At 40.0% G+C, this 26,494-nt stretch overlaps 1 protein-coding gene across 1 annotated transcript in view; it reads left to right on the top strand.

Moving 5' to 3' along the window:
• Positions 1-14,342, top strand: part of STK3 (serine/threonine kinase 3) — a 252,662-nt gene extending 238,320 nt beyond the window's left edge. Inside the window, exon 11 of the mRNA XM_028533670.2 lies at positions 12,973-14,342. Coding sequence (XP_028389471.1) covers positions 12,973-13,131 — 159 coding nt within the window. The 3' untranslated portion in view covers positions 13,132-14,342. The remainder of the gene's footprint in view (positions 1-12,972) is intronic.
• Positions 14,343-26,494: the final 12,152 nt, after the last annotated feature.

The raw sequence follows: 26,494 nt of genomic DNA, 5'->3' as shown, positions 1-26,494 counted from the left end.
CTGGCCTCTGGGGTCCCAGCCAGCTGCTGGCTGAGCTGGTTAAACCTGCAAACATATTAACATTATCCCTAGAACAGAGCTCAGTGAGTAACTTCCTGGAAGTCTGGAGGGTATATTAACAGACATAGATTTCACCTCTTCTAAAGAGCTCTATAGGTAGGAGACTTCTACAGATAGAAGCAAGGTCCGCGGGATAACTAAGGACCATGGCTTAGGACCGGTGTGTTAACAAAGAAGAGGCTGGGACTTCTCCTGTGCCTTGGGTCCTCGTGGCCCCTGGAGAGTGCGGAGAAGAACCTCTGCGATCTCTGTGGCAGCTGCCAACGGGACTTCCAGGCCAGAGGAGACAACAGCCCCAACCCAGGTGGCTGCCCAGCTCCAAGAGGAGTGAGCATTAGGATAAACCCACTACCACTGCGGGAAATCCACACGTGCGTGCGCACACCCCCTTCTGCACACGGACCATGAGTAATCAACCAGGGAAGACCACTACAAGCCCAGGGAAACCTGCCTGGCTAACAAGGAACCATTCACATCAAAGGAGTCCTGTCTCCTTCCCAGCAGCAGAGGAGCTGGACCTTGAAAAGGTTTGGGAGAAATTTCTAGATATAAACATCATCCCTTCCCACTGCAAGTCTCTTGGTCTCTCTGTGCAGGACAAGATCTATGAGGGGGAATGCCCCAAAATGAGAATTTATTTATAAAAAATTGTCTCTTTAATCTTACATCTTTAAACTTCAGTCACCTTCAAAGTACTCTCTACTTGATGCAATATACCTATCAAGACATTTTTTCCACTGCTCAAACCAGTTTTTGAACTTGTCAATTTTGAGGCCTTTTAGTGCCTCTACCATTTTTGTTTCACCTTTTTCACATTGGCAAAATGTTTCCCTTTGAGGACTTTTTTCATCCCAAGAAACAAAAAGAAAGTCGCCCAGGGAGAGATCCAGTGAGTAAGGAGGGTGGGGCATGGGGGTCATCCTGATTTTGGTCAAAAACTGCTGAACACTCAGCATGGTGTGGGCAGGTGTGCCTGTAAATTATCCTTCATGAAATGGGCAAACACATTAAAGAGTCTTCAAAAGAATTCACTGAAGCCAAACACAGCCTCTCACAACAATGCCAGCTGGTACACGGATACAGATGGGTTCCTAGAACACTCACTTAGCAGGGGAAGTCTGCACTACAAGGGGCCCACCCTCCAGAAGATAATTTCAGCATTTTTTGTGTCCCCCTCCTATATTAAATATGAAATTAAAGTTTGTAATTGATCTGGACTTCTACTAACTACAAGTGATGAGAAATCAGTAAGATCTGCCTAAGATTCCTTAAGGGGTGTATCAAGGAAATTGGCACAGCACAGCTGGAAAACTGTGATTGGAGCAAAAAATGAAACTTTTTAAAGTTTATATAATAGTTACACAGAGCTTTGACTGCCCAACACGCTAATCACAGATATATTTAGAGGACTATTTTTTTTAATGTTTATGGTCTTCCATAACTAATCATGTATAAGTCCTCACTTAACTGTATCGATAGGTCGTTGGAAACTGCAACTTTATGTGAAGCTAAGTATAACAAAACCAATTTTACTATACGCTAATTGATATAACTAAGAGTTAAGTTTCTACAGCAAAATTCTGGTCACAAAACATCACCAAACTTCTAAATAAAGACCCCAAATGTTTCTAATATTAAACATCAAAATAAATGTGAGCTCTACATACATTTAAGAAGGATTAATAAAAACAGAATTCTTTCCAACCTGATTATTCCAGTTCAGATTCATGAGTGGCTGGAGTCTCTTCCTGCAGCTCAGGGCACTGGGGGACCCAGCCTTGGGCAAGACCCCCGTCACCCCAGGGCTGGTCACAGACACACCCACCGTCACTCAGACCCCAGCAGGGTGGGCGTTGGCCCAGCCCACCTCACTGCGCATCTGCCAGGGCGGGGTGGGCAGGGGGAAACACACAGACCGTGGTCCTGGCCACAATTGATTTTTTTCCCCTGATCAATGTTACAACAAAAAGACATTGACTGAAATGTTTTCCAAGGACCTGCTGTAGATAGTTAATCTTTATTTTGATCTATTTATTTATTTTTGCTATAGTTAATTTTTAAAGAAACCGTATGTGAACTTCAGCAATTACCACTAAATTTGTTAATCCCTCTTTTATGGCCTTATCAGTGTTTCAAATTATTCAAACAAAGTGTTCATAATAACAAATAAAATATCAGTCAAAGCTAATACAACTTCTTCATCTGCCTCAATAGCTCTGGAGAGATTTAATTACTAGTTGGTTTCAATTTACTCAGAATTTTAGAGCTGTTTACAATATAGCAGAGCTATGCATGAATTAACTTTTTCCTGATATTTTTAGCCGGCAAAACTGCTTACTAGAAACTGAAAAGCATGAAAGGAATGAGTGTTCATCTGCCATTGAGGAATACGATAAAATTTCCCCATTTCTCCTTCACACGGGTGGCTCGGATTTCCACAGGACCAGGTCGTTGCAGTAATGCAGCAGCCCCCCTGCCAGAGCCAAGCTCAGCAGCAGAGCAGCCGGCCACAGTCCGAATGGACCCGAGCCACGACTCGCTTGTGTGGTCGAGGGGACACGTCTTGTTGGTTTTGTCTCCGCATATCTCTTTTTATTGATAAGATTATTGCATCTGTTTCAGAGTGCTGTGCAGAAATGTGTTTATTTTGCTGGAGAGCTGATTAAATAGAAAATATGTACTTATTTCATAAGGTCAGTTATAACTAAAACATTAATGTCTTACAAGTAATACACTTCACTAGGTACAAACTGGGAGGAAAGGTGGGATTTTTTTTAAAGCAATGGTTCTCTTTTTTTTTTGATCTATTAAAAGGAGAATCTGTTAAAAAAAAAAAACTTCCACGGGATACTCAGGTTTTGAAGTGCTTCTATATATAGTTCTTGCGAGGCCCGAGAAGCAGCCTGCAGTGTTCTCCAGTCCAAGCCTGGGTTCGTGGGTTCGATGCCGCCTCTGAGCTCCTGCATGAGCACCTCCAGCTCTGTGGCCTAGCGCGGGCCACGCGATCTCCCGTAGCGCCCTTGCCTGTGAAACGGGTCGGTGATGCGCGACTGCTAGGATCTAGGATAGTGTGTGACTCGTCGTAAATGATCAATGATTGGCACTTTTCCCTTCTTCCATTGGTATCTCTAAGAAATGTGTTTTTTTCCCTTTTGTTTGGGAATGAAAATAGAATCTAAATGCCGTAAATGTACTGCAGATGCTCTGAGGTTAAACAACCAAAACAGATGCTCCGTGGCCATTCCCAGTTACACTCTCAGAGTAGTCACAGCGATTCCGTCGGGAAGCAGGGGCCCCTCGGAGCAGGACACAGTCACACGGGGAGATAACTCCATGCGGATAGGTGCACGGTGCCTCTTTGGGCAGGAGGGCTGTGCCGGTAGACTTGTTGCTAATGCCGCTTTTAAGAGCACGTTGTATAAGGAGCTTGCAGTGAGGAATTCAGCTTTCATTGTATAAGGTAAGTATCAGAAATGATCGCTATTTTGTAAATACGTATCATAAATGGGTATGTACGGTTTTCATAGCAGTTTCAGCAGACTTGAGAGCTCTTTTATTGTGTCATTTTCAGTGACACTGATAAAATCAGGAAATGCCTTAACATGTTTTATTTATTTTATTTTTAGTATGTATTTATTTACTTGCTTTCCTGCCTATTATTCCTGTTGCCCAGTCTTTTCTGCAGAAGGCCCCTTAGGTACTTACATACATCTAAACCTGTCCGTGGGCCTGACTGGATTTTTGCTGGGACTTGGTTGCGTTCCCCACTCTCATTGTTAGTAGAGTGAGCGTGGCAACCTCCAAGAACAGTCTTCTGTAAAACCAAACCAGATTGTGCTCAGCACAGTAAAAATATGAGCTAAAATGGAATATTAGGGGGAAAGGGGATGTTGCTCCAGGCCACATACAACTCAAAACAGTCTGAGGCAGGCACGGGTAGGTCTTACAAAACGCTATAGGCAATGCAGCATCGAAATTGCCATAGAAAATTATTGTTGTTAGCCATTCTGTTAAGATTTCATATTGTTAGAATTGCTAGCAGATGGGAAAATAGATGAGTCAGGATACAGTATTAGCAATACATATTTTTTTAATCATAGGCCACTAATAAGGTCTGTTGCATCTGTGAGAGTTATTTAAACAGTTGCTAAGAAGAGTTTGTTTTCCCAGTAAACACAGCAAACCTTGTGCAGGACTTTCTTGATTGACTACTTGACTGACTGTGTTAACGTGAACATGTGAGACCGTTCGCTTCACTGGGCTAGCGTCTTGCTTCTCTGACAGACTGATTACACCAGTGACCAGTGGGCCCGTCGAAAGTCCCCAAATGTTGTCACATGTGCATAAAAACACTCATGTAACTGAGACTATTTTTGACAAAATACAATATTATAAAAATCTAAGTGTTTTCCCCTAGAGCTCTTAAGGTGGAAAATTATTTTAGAGAGTGACTCTTATCACTTGAATGTGATGCTTTAGGTTTTTATAGTAGACAGGATTTACAAACTTGACAAAAGTTCTAATTTTACTGACAACTCTTCCTGATCAGTAATAAGCAGCCTTTCAATACTCAGGAAGTTCAGAAATAATTCTAATTATTAAAAATTTGAACTGTCAGAATTATTAGTGGGTCGGTTTAGTCTTATTTTCCATCTTTTCATGTCATTGAATTGTGCTCCTTTTTTTATGCAAGAACCAGGAGGTTATTAACTTACACATCTTTTACTTGGATTTGTTAAGAGATGTTGAGAAATACAATATTTTTAGGTACTGATTTGTAATGTTACTTCCTGGATGAAATGTGATCATCCAGGGCCATCATTAACCAAATGAGCTGTTTATTCAGGCTGTCAGTCAGGATCCGAACTGTACCAGTTTTCCAACGAAGTGTTAACTCCTATTGAAAGTAGTTTTAACTCTTTCACTCAACTTATAAACATCTAGTTATTATGCCATCCAGCTGTTATTGTCAAGAGTTCAAGGGTTTTAGTTAAAATCTTTCACTTGTTTTAAACACACTTTTTATTAGAGCTGGGAGATCCTAATCTACCAGTTGGCCCAAAGTTCAGAGAAGATGGGAGTTCTGCCTCATGCTGAGCTTCTGCAGTTTATTCCTTTTTAGAAGACTGCTCTGTGAAATGTCCTGTGTGAGCTGTTTCATTCCCTGTGGCCTTGACAGCCGAATGCTTGAAAGCCTGTCAGCTCAGGGTGAAGACCCTGGGACTGTCTCGGCAGCTCAGCCCCATTCACAGTAACCTGACACTTGGAACTCTCCACAGTGCTCGGTTCAGAACATCAGACTTGGTCCCTGCCCCGTGTGGCTCAGGGGGATGAGCATCCCCCTGCAAAGCATAAGGTCGCCCGTTTCTCGGTCAGGGCACATGCCTGGGTTGCAGGTTTGGTCCCTGGTCGGGGCACATACAAAAGGCAACTGATCAGTGTTTCTCTCTCACAACTCTATTTCTCTCCCTCTCTCTAACAATACATTAATTAAATCTTTAAAAATAAAATCAAACGTGGTATAATGAAAAGCATTGACCCAGAGGACAGGTCATGCCCCTGCCATCAGTCAGGAGTGTGAGTCCGAGCAAGGCAGCTCTCGTTCCCTCACCGGGAATAAGGGGGTTGGAGTAGATCGTCTCCGAGGTTCTCTTCACTGATAAACCAACTTCATGTCTAGTGCTTCTGTTCCACAAGTGATTTGGTAACCCCGGATAATCTCAAATGATTTTAATAATCCCATGTCTGGAAATGGAATTCTCTCGGGTTCGTGATTCAGTTTACCTGCCATCAGTTTAAGCTCTTTTATGGAGTGGATTTTAGTATCTGCCTTTACTAATATGTATTTCCTCCTGGTATGTGTCCTTTCAGATATCTAAGAAAGGCAAAAATTGTCAATAGAAAAAAATGCCTCACATGATAAAACAATACCATTCTGAAACTCATCTCTTTTTCTTTCACCCTGTCTTCGAAGAAGTTGTGGGTCCTGCTTCTGTCTTTTCATTCAAGCTCTTCCTCTCACTGCCTGTAGCTCGTTTATTCTTACTCAAGTTACATGTCCTTAGTGTTTATAAAGATTGTCAAACAACAGTATGTTCTCACAGTGCTAAGGCCCGGTGATTTAAGAACCATTGTTAGTTGTGCGAGTTCTAGTTTATCATTAAACTCAACACGGAATTCTGGGACTAAATGGTAATGGGAAAAAAATACAATAAAGATTAAATTTAAAAAAACACTAAATTGTATTCAATAAAAGTAGCTTAAAACATAAGATCTTTTTCCAGATGAGTTGTTTTTGTACATTTTTTTTTTCATTTACAGTAAAAGCCACAAGGGATGTGTATTCTAAATCTTCTCTTCACTGACTTGACTTACCGAATCCCAAGCTCTGGCAAAGGTCAATCCAAGGCTGAGTAGTTCAGCTCTGGCCTACACTGTGTGTTTATTCTGGAATTAGCTGGCACAGAGTGGTGCTAACATAGATACATTGTGTTCCCTGGATTGTAGGAAGGTGGCTCGTAAGCAGCATTTCTGTATTTTAAAAAATATATAAATTCAAGTTAATTTGCCACAAGCTCTGCCGATCCACACACATAACTCTGAAGTAATCTCCCTCCCTTCTTATAAAGATGTTTGGGAAACCTGATTATAGTGAAGGGGACTTTTCTCACAATAATAGTTGATATTTATTCTGGAAGCTCAACTTTTCCTTCTGCTATTATCCTTATTAGCCCTCAAAGTTATTATAATTTGGATTAGCATTTTTAAAGGGCAACAGTGGATTGTATGATAATACAGGGCCAGTTAATCATTACGAGTCTCCGTAAAATTTTATCTGGCTTGTGAGTCTTCTGACTACTGAGGCTAACTGAGCAGTGCTGTTTTCCAAAAGACCAAAAAGGCTGCTTCTGCCGTGTTTTCTTCCCCTAACCATCTTCATGCCTGTGGGAGGCTTGATAGCTGTAGAAACAGGACGCTAAATATGTTATTAGGGCTTAATTACAAGTCAAACCCTAGCAAGAAGTTCAGGTATAAATCATACCCACTATATAAAAAGTGAAAAATTCTGCCACTTTTTGTCACTTTTCCTTTTTTTTCTTTTGGCAATCCAGAATTATTTAGAAACACGCTGATACTTGTTTCACTAACAAAATGAGAAGAACCTCTGACCACAAATGCTAAGGTTTGGGGATTATTTTCTCTTGAAAACCACAGACAGAGCATAAGATCAGGGAGAAAACCTTGTCCTGGGCAATCTCACCATCACCCAGGGCTTCATGATGTGCTGATGATGCATCCCCGTAGTCTGCGTCTTTAGCCTCACTCTCTGCCTGAGCTCCAGATCCCCAGTTACAATCCGTATCTGATGCCTCCACCTTGAAGCCTTGCTTCTGTCTCAAACTCACCAAGACTAAAGTCAATTTCATTAACTGCCCTGCCTTCTTAATGCTGTCGGTCTACCCCATCATCCAAGTATGAGGCAGGAATCATTTTTAACCCTCCCTTCTTCCCGAGCCTTCATAATCAGTCAACAAAAGCCCTGCTGACTCTAATTTCCAGTCTCAAATCCCTGTCTTCTCAATCTGTCACTTCCATTTGCCTGATTCAAGCCTCATCTCCTCCCTGGACTGGTGAAGTAGCCTGCTGACAGGTCTTCCTCCCTGACTTGCCCCACGGCAGTCTGTGTTCTACACCTGCTATTGGAGATATTTTTCTAAAGCTTATTCGTAAGTGATCTTGTCACGATTTGTGCTCGAATGTATCTCACATTTCTTTTTTGTTGACAGAAAGTTTGCAGCAACATGCTGACGGCCCTTAGCGATGGGGCCCCTCCCTTTCTGCCTTCTCCTCTGCCCCTGGACCTTCTCACACGACAGCAGTCGGCAGACTTCTGCAAAGAGGCCAGGCGTTTGTGCACCTGGTGCTTCTCCGCGCATGCCGCACCCCTTCTCCCTGCCTGCCCTCTGTCTGTCTGCTCAGCTTGCTCTTCCGTCCATGAACTAGCAGTTCACGGGCCTGTCTTGCCAGCTGGATTGCAAGCTCTCTGTGTGAGGTGCAATGTTTTATTCATCTCTGTATCTACAGTGCTTGGTCCACAGAAAATATCAATGAATATTTTAATAAATGAGTCAACCTGAAGCTCCCTGACAGCCCAGCTGAAAACATAGCTATAAATGTAGCATACATGGAAGTCAGATTTCCTGCAGCCTCAACTTTACACAGCCATAAATCTGAAATTGGATTATAAAAACAACAGTAGCTTTATTGCTTAAAGCCATGGTCTACCTTTCCTACACAGCCTCAGGCTTCCACCTAGAATCTGTTTATTCTTATTCAGTGTAATGCCTTTGAAGACTGTTTAATAGTTTTCCTGGTTCCCAATAGATTAACAAATCTGAAGTAGAGAGAGGATATATGCCCAGCGATGGCCATGAAAAGGAGCTGATAGATCTCCCCCAAATGAAGATAAAAAGCCAAAAATGAAAGAGAAAATTATTACATGGCTCAGATTAGTAATAGCTGTTAACAACGATCATCGTCATCAAGGAAAGTCTGTCTTAGGTCCTGTGTCCTCTGCTTCAGAAGGCAGCATGTTCTGTAAGATACTTTATAAAGAGTTTCTGTTCAAAGTGGTTGGGAAAAGTTTTGTCGCTTAAAGAACTAAGATTTAGATACTTCATGAATTTGCTTATGGGGAAGCATCTAATTCCCTCATAACGCCAGGGCAACAGCTCTCCGATACCACAGGCCTGTGTTTTGCAAATTTTACATATTGAATATATAAGTCTTAGGGAAGGAAATTTTTCTTCTAAGTAGCTTCTTCCCCTGAGGTCAGTTTATTACTGTAATATGTTTATAAACTATTGGCAGTTTGCCCCAGTAAAGGTGGTGTAAGATATTTATAAGAATATCTTAACACAAAAATGTTTAAGTAATGATAATTGTTTGCTTAGTATGATGTTGTGTCTCCTAATCTTCAAGTAACCCATTCCTTTGAGTCATTTATTCTGTATTCTTATTTATCTACCCACCTTCATGTCATTGTATTTAGCAGTATAGTTTAGTAGTTTCCAGTTGTGTGAGTATAATCTCTTAAGCTTTAATATTTTTTTGGCCCTGGCTGGTGTGGCTCAGTGGACTAAGCACCGGCCTGTGAACCAAAGGGTCACCAGTTTGATTCCCAGTCAGGGCATATGCCTGGGTCGCCAGCCAGGTTCCCAGTAGGGGGTGCACAAGAAGCAACCACACATTGATGTTTCTCTCTCTCTCTCTCTTTCTCCCTCCCTGCCCCTTGTTAAAAATAAATAAGATCTTGAAAATAAGTAAATATTTTTTTGGAAAATCTGGAGTAGAGGTATGAGACTCTTGCATAAAAATCAGTAATAAAATAATACGTGACTCTAGAATCAAATGGTAAATTTTTGTATGATGTAGGCGTTATACGAAACGTGAATGTGATGTAGGAAGATGGGCTGAGATAGGGCTGCAATGCAGTGGGCCACAGGCGGACCTCAGGTGTGTGTTTCTCGGGAAAAGGTGGCTGCGTATGGTCTCCATTGGCCCTCCACTCACCGCCGCCTGGTCTTGCTGTTCAGGTAGATTCCAGTTTCCCTGTCGGCTCATTCTCTCTCCTTGCAGGGATCTGAACAGTGCTGACCACGTAACAGATGCATGATTAAGACTTCAATTAAAAATTAATGGAGACAGTCTGTAATGCCATATATTATATGTAAATACATAATAGTATAATACCATAAGCTCGACTGTTAGGGGATAAATGACTAAAAAATATGGCATGTTTTACACAGAGCAGAACTTCTCAGAGCCCAAAGCACATGGTGTCACCGGGAGAGCCGTCACCCCGGAGCCTTTTCCCACCACACCGCCATTTCTGTGCTGGTGGAGCCCCTCTTTGGAGTTTCTTTCAGAGTCCGCAGCTCATTCTTGTCGGTGCCTTCAGTGGTGACGAACGGATTTTATTTTTGGAAACGAGTCTCTCAGGGCCAGGTATAGGGAATAAAGTGGAGGATCAAGCTGAAAAATGCTGGTTTTGGTTAAAATTGACACATGACTGTAAAGTAATGACAGTGTTTTCTGGCTTGGCTCATAAAATACCAAAGAGAGTTATCTTCTTAAAGCAAAAAACAAGTTGCAAGTTTTATCATTTTAAAACCAAGTCTGGGTTACTCTCACATAGTCTTCCTGCTGCAGAGCTGATGGGGGCTTCCAGAGGTGCCACCCCTACTTGTCTGTGTCCAGGGCCCCACCCACCCGAGCTCGCTGCTGTGCTTAGTCCTTCTCCTCGGCATGGCAGGGCCTCCTCAGGGCCCGCTCACCCTCCCGTTCAAGGGCCAGCACGGTCCCTGCACACCAAAGAGAATCTTCTCTCCGCAGAACTCCTAGTGAGGCTCCTTTCTCTTCGTTGGCAGTTGGTTTAAAAAATAAAAATGGCTGCTCTCCCCCAGGAAAATGTACACATGAGAATGTGCAGAATTCTGCACGTGAGAAGCTTATTCTTGGACTTGAGTTAAGAACCTCTTGCTATAATTTGTACCACACATAATAGGGTTTAATTTTACAGGATCTTGCATCAACCCCTAAATGTTTATAGTTGCTAATCTCTGCCTTCCTTTCCAACTAATTTATAGGTTCCCTAAGGCAAGGAAATAGCTTGATACTAACTTGCTTTCCTTCTAGTACCTACCAAGATGCTGAGTATGTAATAGCATTCTGTAAGTCATTACGGCTTAACAGCTTTTTTAAACCACCTGCCTGCCTACATTGCTTTAAGAGTCGGTTTCTGAAAGAAACAGAATTTTAGATTTTTTTTAAAGTTAGTAGGACAAAAGCACAAGTGTTTGGTTATATACCTCGGGACATCCCTTATAAGCCCTGAGACAACATCCCTAAAAAACGTTTCTCAGGAGATAATCTCATAGTTTACTCTTTTGACATATACGGAATTTTTCAGACCATAAGATGCACATAGGTTTTAGAGGAAGAAAATAGGGGAAAAATTTTGAAGCAAAAAACATGGTAAAATATTTAATAACATAAATAACATATTTCACCAATGTAAATGTAAAGCTACATACAGACTATAAGATGCACTCTCATTTTCCTCCCAAATGTGGGGGAAAAGGTGCGTCTGAAAAAATATAGTAAATAAGTTTCAAGATGCCATAGATCCTGATATAGATCAGATTTTTATCCACCACACGTCTGTCACATGACAGCTCTCTCTGGCTGTTACACAGGAAACCAGTAAAACATGTGCTAGTGTTGTCCTCAGACACCACCGTAACCAAACTAAATCACTATCATCAAACTATATTGGTTAGTCCAGCGATTTTCAATCGTTGTACTGCAAGAAGCGCGCTGTTGTGCCACAAGAATTTTTAGCACATGTGGTACCTGACTGACGTCTTTTCCCTTAGGTTACCAAATTAAAAAATGATAACAGCCAACATAACAATAGCCATCCAGTTGAATGAATCAAAATTATACTTATCTTTTTTGTCAGACCAGCAAAAAACATATTTTTTGGTGTGCCACAGAAGTTTAGTAATTAGTTTATGTGTGCCATGAGATGAAAATGATTAGAAGTCACTGATTTAGTCAAATTATAATATTATTATCAAACTGTAATGTGGACATTAAAACTCTGACAGGCACTTCCTTTTCAAATTGGTCACACCTATGTCAATTTACATTACACTTAGCAGGTTTGGGATATTTCAAATTATAAATTAAAAACCCTATTTTATGAAAATGTTTGGGATAAAATTATTCTAAGTAATTTAATTTTCTGATTAACTTTCAGAATGCTTAACATTTAAGCATTTGGGTGATCTCTGCAGGTATTCCTGATTTTCTTATGCTCCATAGCTGGGGACAATGTGAGATTAGAGAGCATTTATGAAGTCTGTCCAGAAGGTATCCAGCCATGTAATAAGAGCAACAGAGACATCTATTGAAGAAGATACAACAAAAAATTATACATAGGACAATGACACCTCATTCCCCTTCAAAGTAGGCACCTTGGGACCTTACACAGTTCTCCCAATCGCCGCCATCTACCCCATTGTATTTTCTTGAATCTCATTGATGGCCTAAAATCTTTCCCCTTTCAAAGATATTTTTAGTTTTGGGAAAAGCCAGAAGTCACAGGGCACCAAATCTGGGCTTCAGGAGGGCTGTGCCACCTGGTTGATTTGATGTTTCTCAAAAAAACTCTGCATGAGACATGATGCATGAGCAGACACGTTGTTGCGATGAAGCTACCAATCACCAGTTGCCCATAGCTGCAGCCTTCTGAATTATCCAGATAGTTTCTGTGGAGGAATGTTCAAGCTTAACACAAAATTTGAGGCAGATTTGTTGCTCTACTTGCTCAGTTCTTTTGAATGTAATGGCCACACAGTACACAGGCTCACTCAACAGCATCCACTGCACCCACTGACTGGTACAGTGAAGTCGTCATTGTTTACACAGGCACGTTCCAGCCCACCCTCATTGGCTTTCAGGTTACATCAATGTCATGTAAACCATCCCCTTTATATTAACAATGGTTGGACTTTTTCCTGACAGAACCTACATATATATCCAGAGCATAACCTGAAAGTCTGTTGGCAACAGTAGATTTGTCATAATGCCTTTTTTCAAAAACATATATTTTACCAGCTTATTTTTCTCATTTGCTTTTTTCTAATTTTGTTGCAAATTACTTGAGGTTCCTGCAAGATGTGGCTTCTTAGTTCTTCATGGAAGGATTCTTATTTTAATTTTTGAACTATATTTCAAAGATAATGTAACAAGTTTGCTGAAATGGTTATGGTAAAACTTATCAAATTTTAACCTACTGTAGATAATTTTACTATATTAATACCTTCATTTTTTTTCTATATCCAGTTGAAAAATCTAAGTTTAGAAGAACTGCAGATGCGGTTAAAAGCTCTGGACCCCATGATGGAACGAGAAATAGAAGAGCTTCGTCAGAGGTACACTGCAAAGAGGCAGCCTATTCTGGACGCGATGGATGCGAAGAAAAGAAGGCAGCAAAACTTTTGAGTCTAATTTCTTCTCTGTTTGTTTCTATAACTATTCTGGAGACCAAGAAACCACTAAGAATTGAAGGAATAGTATGTGTTTTCTTTTAATCCCTAGGATTTGTGCTCTACAACTAGGCAGCAGTCAACAGGTGATTAGTACATACCCAGGTAAATTCCCAAAAGGCACGAGTTACAAGTGTATCCATTATGTTTTCATTTTTAAATGATGAAAACAGCAGACATGTATTCTTCTCTAACTGCCAGCTGCGTACCAGCATCATAAGTGTGTGATAAAGTGAAGGCTGTGTTCGGAGATCTTCAGCATCCAAAGCTGTTGTTTAATTGTACAGCACTGAAGGGCTTTGTGTTACAATATTCTTTATTCCTCTCTAGTAGCCTATTTATTATATCCCATTTGGTAAACTTATTTATTTATGCCATTTCAGTTTGTTTTGTTTTTTTAAAGAACAAGATCAGCATAGCTTTGGTGAAGGTAGGGATACAATAATAGATAATAATGTTCAACCAAATTATACTTTAAGCAGAGAGCTGTGGGGTACATTCCTTGATTTCCAGGACAGTTTTTCAACAGAACTAAAGCAATAATAGCAGTAGTACCCACACGGGCCAGGCATTTTTTATACTGAAGCATTAATTCCATTTTTACCTCCTGAAATTTTAACTTTTTAATTCTTGATATTTGGTACAAATAGAGCTATATATATTTAGTCAGACAGAACTGTACTGTTTAATACCAAAGAAATCAATGGGACCCTTGCACAAAAGAAAGATGTGGTAAATATTTTTAAAGAAATAAATCCTTAAGACAAATGTAATTTCTTAATATTGTGTTATGTTTCATATGTAGGTCTTATAACTGAACTGTGTGAAACTCTAATAAGCTCATCAAATTTATTTCTGTGAAAATGTGCTCAATTGTCACAGAACATTTTTGTTGATTTCTTTTATTTCCTGGGAATTGGTAAACATCATGTGCCTGATAATAACAAAATAGCAAAAAAATTTGCATCGAATTGTGCAAGCCTTGGGAACTGAAAAAGATTAAAATCATCATAAAGAAACTCATTTCCAAGCTGAATCAACATTTGTGTGATTGAACTGGGACCAGTCATTTTCTGAGCTACATCTGGCCATCTTGACAGTGTTTGTCCTTTTGTGTAAATCATAAAGACAAATAAATTTTACTGTGACACCCAGCACTCTTCATCTCTGTTTGTTTGCTTGTTTGTTTGTTTTTTAACTCGTCACCTGGATTGTCTTTTCCAGGTACAGAAGGTGTATTATTAATCAGGACTGGCAAAATTATGCAGAGGTAACCACCCTGCATCCTCAGTGGTTTAACATAACAGGCTATTTCTCCCTTGTGCTCCTTGCCCACCCCAGGCTGGCCTGCTCCTGTCACTCACACCCAGGGTCGCTTCTGGCGGAGCCTCTGCTGTCTGCAAAACTGGTGGTCACCACAGCAAGGGAAGGAGCACCGGCGAGTCTCACACTGGCTGCAGCCAGCAGTGACACGTCAGGTCATCCACAGCCAGTGTTCAGAACTAGTCACATGGCCACTGCTAATTTCCAGGGAGCAGGGAAATGCAGCCTTACTGTCTGCTTGGCGTCAAGACAAGGGAAACCCTGACGAGTTCACTAATGACAGCCTCAGAAGGTACTTCATCTCTGGAAAGTGTCTGCTTTTCAAAATGGCATTTGTGTCCCAGGTAATGCCTTGGGGTAACATTTCCCTCTGCTCTGTTGAATCCTTAAAATAATAAGTTGCATGTATAATTGGATATTAACACATTGCATACCGCATAGAAATCTCTAAGACATACTCCAGGGACCGCACGTTTTTGGGCAAACTGCATGTTATTTAAATCATCATAACTACAGATCATAATGCACTTTAGGTGTTGTTTTCAATAAATATAACATTTTTATTTACAAAAACAATTAAAGAACTAATTAAACAATTAAAGTTCCTAGTACTTTTTTAACATATGGTACTGTGCAAAATATTTTCCTCTATGAAGAGGGACCAAACAAAATTTACATAAGCATCTAGATTCACTCCTTTTTCCATGGGCGGCACAAACTCTGCAGGCTATTGTAGGAAATTTTTTCTTTCTACTTGCTGGAATACACATAGGTTCATGCTGCTTCATATCGCCTGACAACATTTTGGGTGGATCTTTATGAGGTGCTCTCCTTGCACCCCCAGGGGGAGGGCTGGGCAGATTGGTCTCTGGTTCCGGAGAGCCTTTATTATTGTCATCTGTTATCCAGTCTCTGGCCACCAATAGCAGAAACTGTTCTTCATTTCCTCTTGGCCCTTGTTGATAGTTTCTATTTCCTTTTTCATGTTAATATCGTTTGCAGTGAGCTCATTGTAGCTTCCCTGTAGTTTCTGGTAGCTCACTGTGAGCTCATTGAGCTTCCTGACAATCATTGCTTTGAACTCAGTATCTGATAGTTGAGTTACCTCTATTTCATTTAGCATTCTTTCTGAGGCTTCCTCCTTTCCTTTCATTTGGGAATTGTTTCTTTGTCTTCCCATTGTTTGTGAGACTCTTCTGATAGCAGAAACTGTTTATACTTCATTTTTGCTTGTGGATTGAGGCACAAAAAACACTAGAAAACTTGTGAACAGTCCTTAACAGATGGCACGCAAAACACGAGAAATCTTGTGAGTGGTACGAAATGTGTTAATTATAAGATTTTGAAAATAGTGGTAACTAGTGAAAATGGTATGAATTTTTAAGAACAAAGACTGAATTCACAACCATGCTTCAGCTGCATCTTTATTGGAGTCTATTTGGGACAGTCTGAGGAGTTAGTCAACTCAGAACACCGACCTTGTTTTTCCTTTCTTCATTGCTTTTCTTTCCAATGACCTGTCTAATACCGTGCCTAATTTGATGGGATCAAATGACTGATTTGCTATCACCTGAGTAAAACCACCTACATGAAATGACAAGAAACCTATGAAGATGATTTCTCTCCAGTTTGCTAAATTAGAAAGTGTATGCAAATTAAGTCAATGAGGCCTGTTAACTGCTGTTACTAAATGAGCCTCTCAATAAGAGTGCTTCTTTTAATATTAAATATCGTGTTCCCATCACATTGCAATTTTTATATAAATAGACTTCATGCCTTATGTTTCTTAAACACACAACACACACGTATAAGAGAATTAAAAACAATAGACATTTCATTTTAGAGCATTTAGGAAGCTTCAAAACATTTTAGGATAAAATCTGTTTTAAAATTTTTCCTACTTTCTCACTCTCTGCTCCCCACCAATAAGAAAAAACAAGAATTTAAGTTTTAAAGAACCAAAAGCCATGAAAAACCTTCAAGTCTAGATAAGACTTGATTAATCATGATGCTTAGGACAGAGAGTTTTCAAGTTATTTTATTGAGTTTAAGAAGTCTCTTCAAGAAGGGAGAACTCATAGCACCACGGATGCAGCCCTGCAGCCCAGAGCTCACTGTGGGGCTTGGCCTGGAGAGGGGAGAAATCGGGCTGTTGCTGGTACTCTCTTCAGCCAGAAGGAGCAGAGAGATTTAGTGAATATTCCTACAGGAGTGGGCAGTACAAGCAGCAGCTGAGCCCAGTGACCTGGGCAGGAATGAAACACAGAGGAATGACCATGGTTGCCTGGCAATCAGCATTCCAAATAGAGAAACAAAGTCATATAGTCTGACTGCTTTCCCTTAACCTCCCAGAGCTCACCACCACTTACTCTTTATGGATTGCAGAGCACAAGCACATATCTGCAAACCTGAGAACTGGTCCACAAAAACACCTCCCTGAGCAAAAGGCGCATTCTTCGACTAATCCCAGGGTCTGGTGGAGGTGCAGGAGGCACACCGTGGAGGTATGCTGGGAGGGCAAAGCAACAAAGGAGGCAGCAGCTTTCCCCAGCTCACCCCACTCCTACACATCAAGGTTGCACTACTGACAGCATCTGGCTGCAGGGAACAATGGGATTTCACGGATTTGGAGCCCCATTGCCCACTGTGTTCCCCTGAAGGGTTGGCCCCTGGGAACATGGAAACCAAATCACAGAGGAGGCACCCACTTTCTCAGGGGACACAGGCCATCTTTTACTACCCCACCTAGGTCTGAAAAGCCAGAGAAGTATACCACCTAGTACTTCTTATCAATAAACTACAGAAGTGCCACTCATATAGATGCCTGGACAGAGAAGGAATCCATCAAATACCATAAATAACCAAAATAATGAGGCAGCTCAGAAAGAAAATGAAAAATCTCCATAAAATAAAGACATGGATATGCGTGATTTAAATGACAGAGAATTCAGGATTGCAATTCAGAAAAAAAACTCAAGATTCAAGAAAACACAGATAGGCAGTTTAATGAACTCCAAAACCAAGTCAACAAACAGAATGAGTACTTTACCAAGGATTTTAAAACTTTAAAAAAGAACCAAATAGAAATTCTGGAGATGGAGAACTCAATAAAAGAGATCAAGAATGAACTAGCAAGCACAGGAAATAGAGCTGACCAGATGGAGGAAAGAATTAGTTATACCCAAGATAAAAATCTAGAAATGACACAGAGGGAAGGAGAGACTTGAACATTAAAAAAAAAAAAAAAAGCTCTACAAGAACTGACTCCATCAGAAAGAGCCATATAAAAATAATAGGCATACTAGAAGATGGGAGAAAGGGAATGGAGAGCCTATTCAAACTAACAGGTGACGAGGACTTCCCAAACCTGTGGAAAGAGCAATATTCTTGACACCAAGAAGTAAACAGAACACCTAATTACCTCGATCCAAAATGGCCTTCTCCAAGGCACATTGTGTTAAAACTGTCAAAATTAATGACAATTCTCAAGGTAGCCAGGGAAAGAAGAAAGTAACCTATAAAGGAAAGCCCATTAGGTTATCATCAGACTTCTCAGCAGAAACAAGCTAGAAGAGAGTGGAACCAAATTTTCAAACTACTGAAGGAGAGAAATTACCAGCCAAAAATAATATACCCAGCAAAGATATCCTTTAGCTATGAAGGAGAAATACAGACTTTCTCAGAATACAGAAGAAACTGAGGGAATTTATCACCAGAAGACCTCCATTGCAGGAAATAAGCAGGTTATTCTACCTGAAACAAAGAACAAAAGGTCACAAAACTATGAGTAAGATCACCATTACACTTACAACATAAACAGGTAATTTTTGGCAAAAAATGTAAAAGCAGAGGAGGTAATGGTCTAAATGTGCAAAGGAGGATGGAGATAAGATGTATTTAGAAGAAAAAGGTCTATTATATATGAAACTTTCTTTTTCATAAACCTAATGGTAACCATACATACACATGCACACGCACAATTCCAAAACTGAGACACATAATTTTAGAAGAGGGACAAAGTATAGAATACCACCAAACAAAAACAACAGGCAGGGACACAAAGGAAAAAAAACACTGGAGGCACAGAGCTACCAGAAAACAAAAGACAAAATCGCTACAGGAAATCCTCATACGTGAGTAATTATCCTAAGTGTAAATGGACTGAATTCACCAATAAAGAGACACTGAGTAGCAGATGGGATCAGAAGACAAAATCCTACCATATGCTGCCTTCAGAAGATGCAGCTCAGCTGCAAAAATAAAGATACACTGAAAGTGAATGGGTGGAAAATCATTCTCCAAGCAAATGGCATCCACAGAAAAGCAGTGTAGCCATTCTTCTAAAAAAAAAAAGATTTCAAGATAACGAAGGTAACGAGACACAGGTGGACATTTTATAATAATAAAGGGAACACTACATCAAGAAGTGTCCCCTTTATATATATGCACCAAATCAGGAAGCACCAAAATATATAAAGCAATTACTAACAGAACTAAAGGGAGAAACTGACAAAAAACACAGTCATAATAGGGAACTTAAGTACTCCATCAACAGTTCTAGTTAGATCATCCAAACAGAAAATCAATAAATATCAGCCTTGACTGACACATTAGGCCAAATGGACATAATTGGCATTTACAAAGCCTTTCATCCCAGAACATCAGATTATACATTCCTCCCTAGTGCACATGGAACATTCTCAAGGATGGACCAACTGTTGAATCACAAAACTATCCTCAAAGGATTCAAGAAGATTGCAGTCATACTAAGCATATTCTGTAACCACAATGCTTTGAAATTAGAAATCAACTGCAAGAAGGAAGTAAACATAAACCCCCAAAATATGTGGAGATTAAACAGCACACTACTAAAAAATGGATCAAAGAATAAATAAAAGGTGAGATCAAAAGATAGAAGCCAAATGAGAATGACAATATGACTATCAAAACTTCTGGGATGCAGTGAAGGCGGTAAGGTCAGAGGGAAGTTTATATCATTACAGCTGTATCTTAAGAAACAGAAAAATCTCAAGTAAGCAATCTAACATTACATCTTAAAGAAGAACAAAAGCAGCCTAACACTGGCAGTAAGAAATAATAATTATGTTTTTATTACTATATATTAGAAAAATAATAAAAATTGGAGCAGAATTGAATGAAATAGAGAACAAAAAAAATACAAGAAAAGAATACAACAAAGAGCTTGTTCTTTAAAGACAAAATAAAATTGACAAAGCCCTGGCCAGACTCACTAAGTAAAAAAGAGAAAAGACATAAACAAAAGTACAAATGAAAGAAATTACCACAAATGTCACAGAAGTATAAAGGATCATACTAAAATACTAAAATGACTATTTGCCACCAAATTCAATAATTTAGAAGAAATGGATAAGGTCCTAGAAATAGGTAACCTGCCTAGACTGAATCATGAAAAATTGGAAACTCAAAATAAACCAATCAACAGTGAGGAAATGAAGACAACCATTAACATCCTCCCCAAAATGAAAGTCCAGGACCAGATAGATGAATGGCTTCTTTAGTAAATGGTAGATTGCTGGATACAATAGAATGCTATTCAGACATAAGAAAAGATGAAATACTGCCATTTGCAACAACATGGATGACCTTGAGAATATTGTGCTACGTGAAATCAGTCATAAAAAGCTAACACCGATGTGATTTCACACATATGTGGGATACAGAACAAACTCATGTGCAGACAACAGTATGGTGTTCCCAGAGAGGAGTGGGCTGGGGCCCATAGTAAAGGGTAAAGGGGGGCAGATAAATGGTGACAGAAGGTGATTTGGCTTTGGGTGGGGGGTGCACAATGCAACATACAGATCATGTATCATAGAATTGTACACACACAGCCTGTATAAACTTATTAACCAATGTCACCCCAATAAATTTAATTTAAAGAAATAAATGCAGGGTAAGTAGAAAAAAAGGAGAAGAAACCTCTTATTATTTTAACCTTGGTTGCTGAGAATGTTCCAAAAATAGGTACATTCTGCACACCCCCATTCTTTAATAAATACAGTATTGTAACTGCAACTGAAGCTCGTGAGTGAGGGTTTCATCTCGCTGAAAAGCCAGCCTGATTGAATATGTTGTTGTATAAATGAAGAAGTTTTTTTCTTTGATTTAATGAACTTAGATGACTCATTTCTACAGACTTACAATACATTTAGCTTATTTTAGCATGAATAGTTTTATGTTCAAAATAGGAGCTGATTTTGCTAATATAAACCAGAGAAGAAAATGTATTTACTTAAATGGATTTCAGAATAATAACACCTATTATTTGGGATACTTCCTTTGTGTCTGGCACTATGCTAAACAGTCTTACCTATATGTCTTACATGCTTTTGTATTTCTTTCCTCTGCTTTTCTACTGAATCGCATACCCGAGGTTTAAATTCACTCTACCCACTGAAGGATATGTAGCTTCTTTAGTGGAAATTATATATTAATAAGGTGTTTTTAACTTAGTCACCGGAAATCTTTCCAAGTTATTGATACATTAGCATTCAATAGGAATGCTATTTTCCTTTCTTATCCTGTATATTAAAGATTAATGATTAAAATAAATCCTTATATGACTGATACAACATTCTAAGTAGAACATCTTTTTTAAAAAATAGAGTTGTGTTGCATTACTAAACTGTTATTAGGGACAGGGATTTAATTCGGTATTTCTGTTTTGGAGTTTTGGAGTACTAGATACTCTCTTTTGGGCCCCAATGCCCAGGAATCTGGGATCTAATGAGAGAACTACTTTTCTGTGCTGTCTGAGCATCATGATCAGATCTGAGCCCCAGGGTGTCTGTGTACCCTGGCTGGGTAGTCCGATGCCACAGATGCTTAACCTCTGGGGAGTCGGTCAGCTTCTCCCTATTTCACATCCATAGACAACACCTCAGCCTCAGCCGACCTCTTCCCCGAGTCACACACAAAAAGACCCGACGAGAGAATGCGAGTGACCAACTCCGTTCTTCCACCAGTCTCCGAAAACAGCTCCCTCTGTTCTTACACTGGACCAGGTCATTATTCAGGCTCCCTCCACCATTTAAGTCAGTTAAGCTCCTTAAATTAAAATTCTGATTTTGGGTCACTCTTCTACTCACCGAACTTTACCTACCAAGTTAAGAATGACCTCTGCTTCCTGACATTCAAGACCTGAGCCTTGCTCCACCTGACATGACCTTGTCTCACATCATTGCCTTATTGGAGTCCTGTCTTCCACCAATCTGACCTGCTTCCAAACCCCGTTACAATTCCTTATCTTCCAACTGGATGATAAGACTCCTGAAAGCAGACACTTGGTGTTTAACCAGCTTGTTTCTCCACAGTGCTTACCAGGATAGTAAATGTCACTGGCAGTAAATAAAGTTTCACTGAATGACATTAGCTCAAACAACAAAATTGTTGTGACTCCTATAAACTGATCTCTTTCATTGCATCCAGGGAATCATGATAACAATAAAATCAACCAGGTTTTGAGCATCTGAGCCATGAGCTTTTGATATATTATCTCAAATCTTCACAAGATGCATAGTTTTTTACTCCGAAAAGAAAGGATCAGAGATTAAATGAAGTTAACAAAAGCTAGGTTTGTATGTCTCCAAAACCTTTGCTTTTTTCCACCAGGCCTCGTTGCCTAATGAACACAGGAGGTCTGGCTGGCTTTAGAATGTTAGGGTTGCTAAGCCCGCCTGCTGATCTGTCTTAAAGGAGAAGCTTTTTTATTTAAATTTAGGAGAGGACTGTGGTGGGCTGATTTGTACCTTTCCTACATTTCAGTGGAACCTACACTTTCTAAGATGGCATCCTTTCTACACCTTGGGGGGCGGGGGAAGCAGGGTGCAGTTGCTTAAGTTTCTAAGATGAATTGTACAAAAATTTTTTTTCCTTCATTATTAGGATATATTTGGCATTCTTTTGCTTTGAAAGCTATGTTTTTTGTAAAGTAAAATATGTTCTATTGTCTCCCTTACCAAAGTCTGTCTTTGATAATGAGTACTTTAGAGAAATGTTAATTAGCACAGTGGAAGCTGCATGGCCTCAGAAGCTAATTTAACTGGGTTCCAATCGTTCACACTTTTTAATTTATTTTGTTTATTTTTAGTTTTTACTTTAGAAAGAGGGGAAGGGAGAATGAGGAGAGAAACATCAGTGTGAGGGAGGAGCATTGATTGGCTGCCTTCTGTACGCGCCCTAATTTTGCTTTGTTCCCTGGAAGCTCAAAATCAAATTTATAGGCAATAAGTAGCTTTACGGGATTCTATGGTCTGCATACTTACATTTCCCTGATGCTATATTTATAAAAACTAAAAAAATGTTTCAAAAAAAGTAAATATCTGGAGGTGTACGTCTTTCCAGTGTGCAGTTTCTGGTTCCCTCTCATGTAAGTTTTAATACCTCCTCACAGAGTTCTTGTGTGTGTCAGATTAGGTAACATGTGCTAAGGGGTTTGCTGTTCGGGTCCTGAACCTAGAACCCTTCTGAGACCTTCCCCACCTGAGTGCCACTGCCAGGTGGGAAAGGCGGCTCTAGGGTATGACATTACTGGAGACTGAGGTAAACCCTGTCAGGACTCTTGGGAATGAGCTGAGACAGGGACCATAAGAATGCCCTTGGCCTTCACACCTTTTGCCCTCAGCAACCTATTCAAATCACATTTACACAAAAAATTGATTCACTAGGTCAGCCACCAGGTCAGAATCCCTAAAAGAGCTATTGACCTCTCGGTATTTTTCCATTTTTATTGTTCTATTCAGAAGCCACTGCACATTCTGAATGAAAAGAGAAGGATAAAGAAAATAAATGGAGGAGAGCAAAGGGGAATAGGGTTTTTTTGGCAGGATAGAAATGACGATGGTAACCACAAATTACAAAATAGTGTCATACCCGACATTTCCTCAATAGAAAAACAAGTCTATTCCATTTTATGAGAAAGCACTAAAAGCTAATGAGTTTTTTTTCCTCCTAGTAGAAAATGCAGTATCTGCCCAGGTTTCAACCAAGCTTCTGGTTGTTTTTTAAATTTTTAGAGAATTTTCCAAGGTGAACTGTAATTAGTTGAGTGGAAGCTAAATAAAACCTGATACCAAAGCTGTCAGCTTTAAAATATTCTCTTTCTAGTGTTCCAACGTGTGCAGGGCGTGCTGATGGGGGCCGCCCGCAGCTGTGCATTTCTTTCCACTTATTCCATGACAGCTTTCGTTCCTACTTAGAAAGAAAATATTCTGAGCAAAAATATTCAAATGAGAAGACGTAACAGTACTCGCAACCGACGTCTTTCATGTGAAAAACAAGCAGCGCTGGGGAATCTTAAATACAGAACTGTTTCATTACTAATGAATGCATATGCAAATTCATGAGTCCATTCTCTGCGGGCCTTTCCTAAAGTATAAAGAAGTTTATTTTAAAAGCACACCAGCTGATGACCATGAATCAGTTTACATGCTTAGAATGTGTTCTTTGAAAATCAGAGCTTGATAGTAATGGACTAATGAACCTGGGCCTTAGCAAGTTCCAGCAAGGCTTTTTGATTTTGAGGTTAAATTAATTGCTTTAACAAGTTCAGTAGTGATTTGGGATCTGATTCAGATTTTGAATCTGGCAGGCAATCACAGAAGTCCAAACACTGTTTTTCAAATTCTTAATATGCAAAATTATTTCAGTTTCACACAAATACGATGGGTTGCTAGTTTGATAGGTTGCTAGTTTCTTATTCTTGTTCAATGAACTCCAAAAGCCTTGCCAGATCCCTTGACATTTATTCAAAGCAAGGATAGCAAATACATACAATACATACAAAACATGTCTATAGTAACTTATTTTATTGAGTTATGGAGACAGTGAGAGAGAGAGAAACATTAATTTTTCCAGTTATTTGTGCATTCTTTGGTTGATTCTTGTACATGCCCTGACTGGAGATTGAACCCGCAACCTCGGCGTATCAGGGCGATGCTGTTAACCACCTGAGTACTCCACCAGGGCCCATAGTAACTGTTTCTAACTTGGCTGAAAGGGAGCAAAAGCTTCTTCTGGCAGAAAAAGCCTGTCCTTACTCTGTACAATTTAAAGCAATTTCGTTTCTTTAGATACTGAGGTGGTTCTAGAAGGACATGAAACCTTACATTTTTTACAGACTGTGGAACTCCTCAAAAATAGGTATCTTTGAAGCTCTGCCAATAACGTGATGTGTAACTCTGGGTGAGTTATTTAACCTCTGCATGAGTCTCACCATCTTTGTCAGACAGGAAGCAGCCTCCGAGGAGTGTGAAAAATGGGTGAGACATGTGCTTAGAGCCCTCGGCACAGTGCTCAGCCTCTGTGAGCCTCACAGACAGGACGTGCACATTCTTTACTCACCAAAACACATCGACGGAACAGCAGCTGTGTGCCAGCACCCACGCTCACTCGGTGTGGAAATACAGAAAGGAAAGTGATGTAGTTCCTGGCTAAGAGCTGGTGTCGACTGCCGGGTGTAGGGCAGGTGCACACGAGAGTGGTGCGTGTACTTGGAAAGATATCTACAGAGCCCGATGGTAGCAGGAATTGCGGTAGGCTTCCTTGAAGGGACATGTGAACTGGGCCTTGAGGCTTGGAAAGGCAGGAGGGGGAAAAGGGTGCTGTGGGAGAGGGTGGAGCCTGTAGAAATCCAGAGAGATGAGAAAGAGTATTTGGTAAACCTTTCAGGGTCTAGGAAAGCTCCACACAATGAAAGCATTTAGTGAACATGTGATGAGGAGCATTTGTGTTGCTGGCTTTCTCCATCTTGCGGTTTGGGAGGTCACAGAATTAATGTGGTCCCTCTTGTCTTTGTTTTTGTTTTCCCACATGACTGACTGTCTTCTAGATAAATTAATTCCTAGCGGTAACTGGCCTATTTCCTGGTGTCTATGTCTACCAGTTACACTGAGCTGTGCTCACTTCTATTACTTGAGAGTATGAGTAAATGGCATCTACAGGGGCTTGCTGGGGTTGGGTGTGGGGTAGAGGGGCCAGAGAAAGGTGGGTAGGAGGTTAGCAGCAGCACCTAAGGAAAAGGCTTAAACTCACCTCCTCAAATCCGTTCACCCACTGTTTACCTTGAGTGGAAGCATTAATCCTCCTTTGTCAGCAGTTCTCTTCTCCTAGACCTTCAACTGAGGCAATTTACAAAGGACAAAGCATGAAGTGTAACAAAGTAGCATAAATTAAGGCTAAATGAGAAAAGATAAATCAAAGGGAAAACAAAAGTACAGAACCAATCCAGAGCCATGAATCATATTAATGGAAATGTTACTTACCATGGATTTGGTCCAAAGCTTCCTGGAAGCCAAAGAAAAAGGAAACCAGAAGCAGGTTGCATTGTCTGTGCTGCCTGATAGGGTGGCCACTGGCACTGAAACATGGCTCAGATGGAGATGAGCAGTGAGGACAAAATGCACCTTGTATTTTGAAGACATAGCAGAAATAAAATGTAGACTGTCTTAATCATTTAAAACATGACATAAAAATAATATTTTGATTTTAGTTTAAATATCTTATTAAAATTAATTATACCTATTCCTCTTTACTTTTACTTTTTCTCCGGTAGCTACCAGAAATTTTAAAATTACTTATGTGACTGACGTTTGTGGTGTGCATTATAAATCCATTGGACAGCATCAGTCTGCAGGACAAAAGTTTTCACTGGCTGATGGGTGGACAAATAACGTGTGGTATATCCGTGCCAGGAAATACGGCTCGGCGATAAAAAAGAATGAAATAATGGGTACAGAGTTCCTTTTGTGGGGTGATGATGATGTTCTAAGCTTGATTGTGGCAATGGTTGCATGTCTCTGTGACTATGTTAAAAACCATTGAATTGTTCATGTTAAAAAATGAATACCATATATATTGCTATGTTATAATCATAAAATAAAAGTTTCTGAGACTTAGTAGGGGGAAAACACAAAAGCACACTCTGTGGCTCAGAATAAACCTAGATAAGAAGTACC

The sequence above is a fragment of the Phyllostomus discolor genome, chromosome 7 (genome assembly GCF_004126475.2).
Source record: "Phyllostomus discolor isolate MPI-MPIP mPhyDis1 chromosome 7, mPhyDis1.pri.v3, whole genome shotgun sequence".
Taxonomy (NCBI): domain Eukaryota; kingdom Metazoa; phylum Chordata; class Mammalia; order Chiroptera; family Phyllostomidae; genus Phyllostomus; species Phyllostomus discolor.
This window is presented reverse-complemented; position numbering and strand designations above follow the sequence as displayed.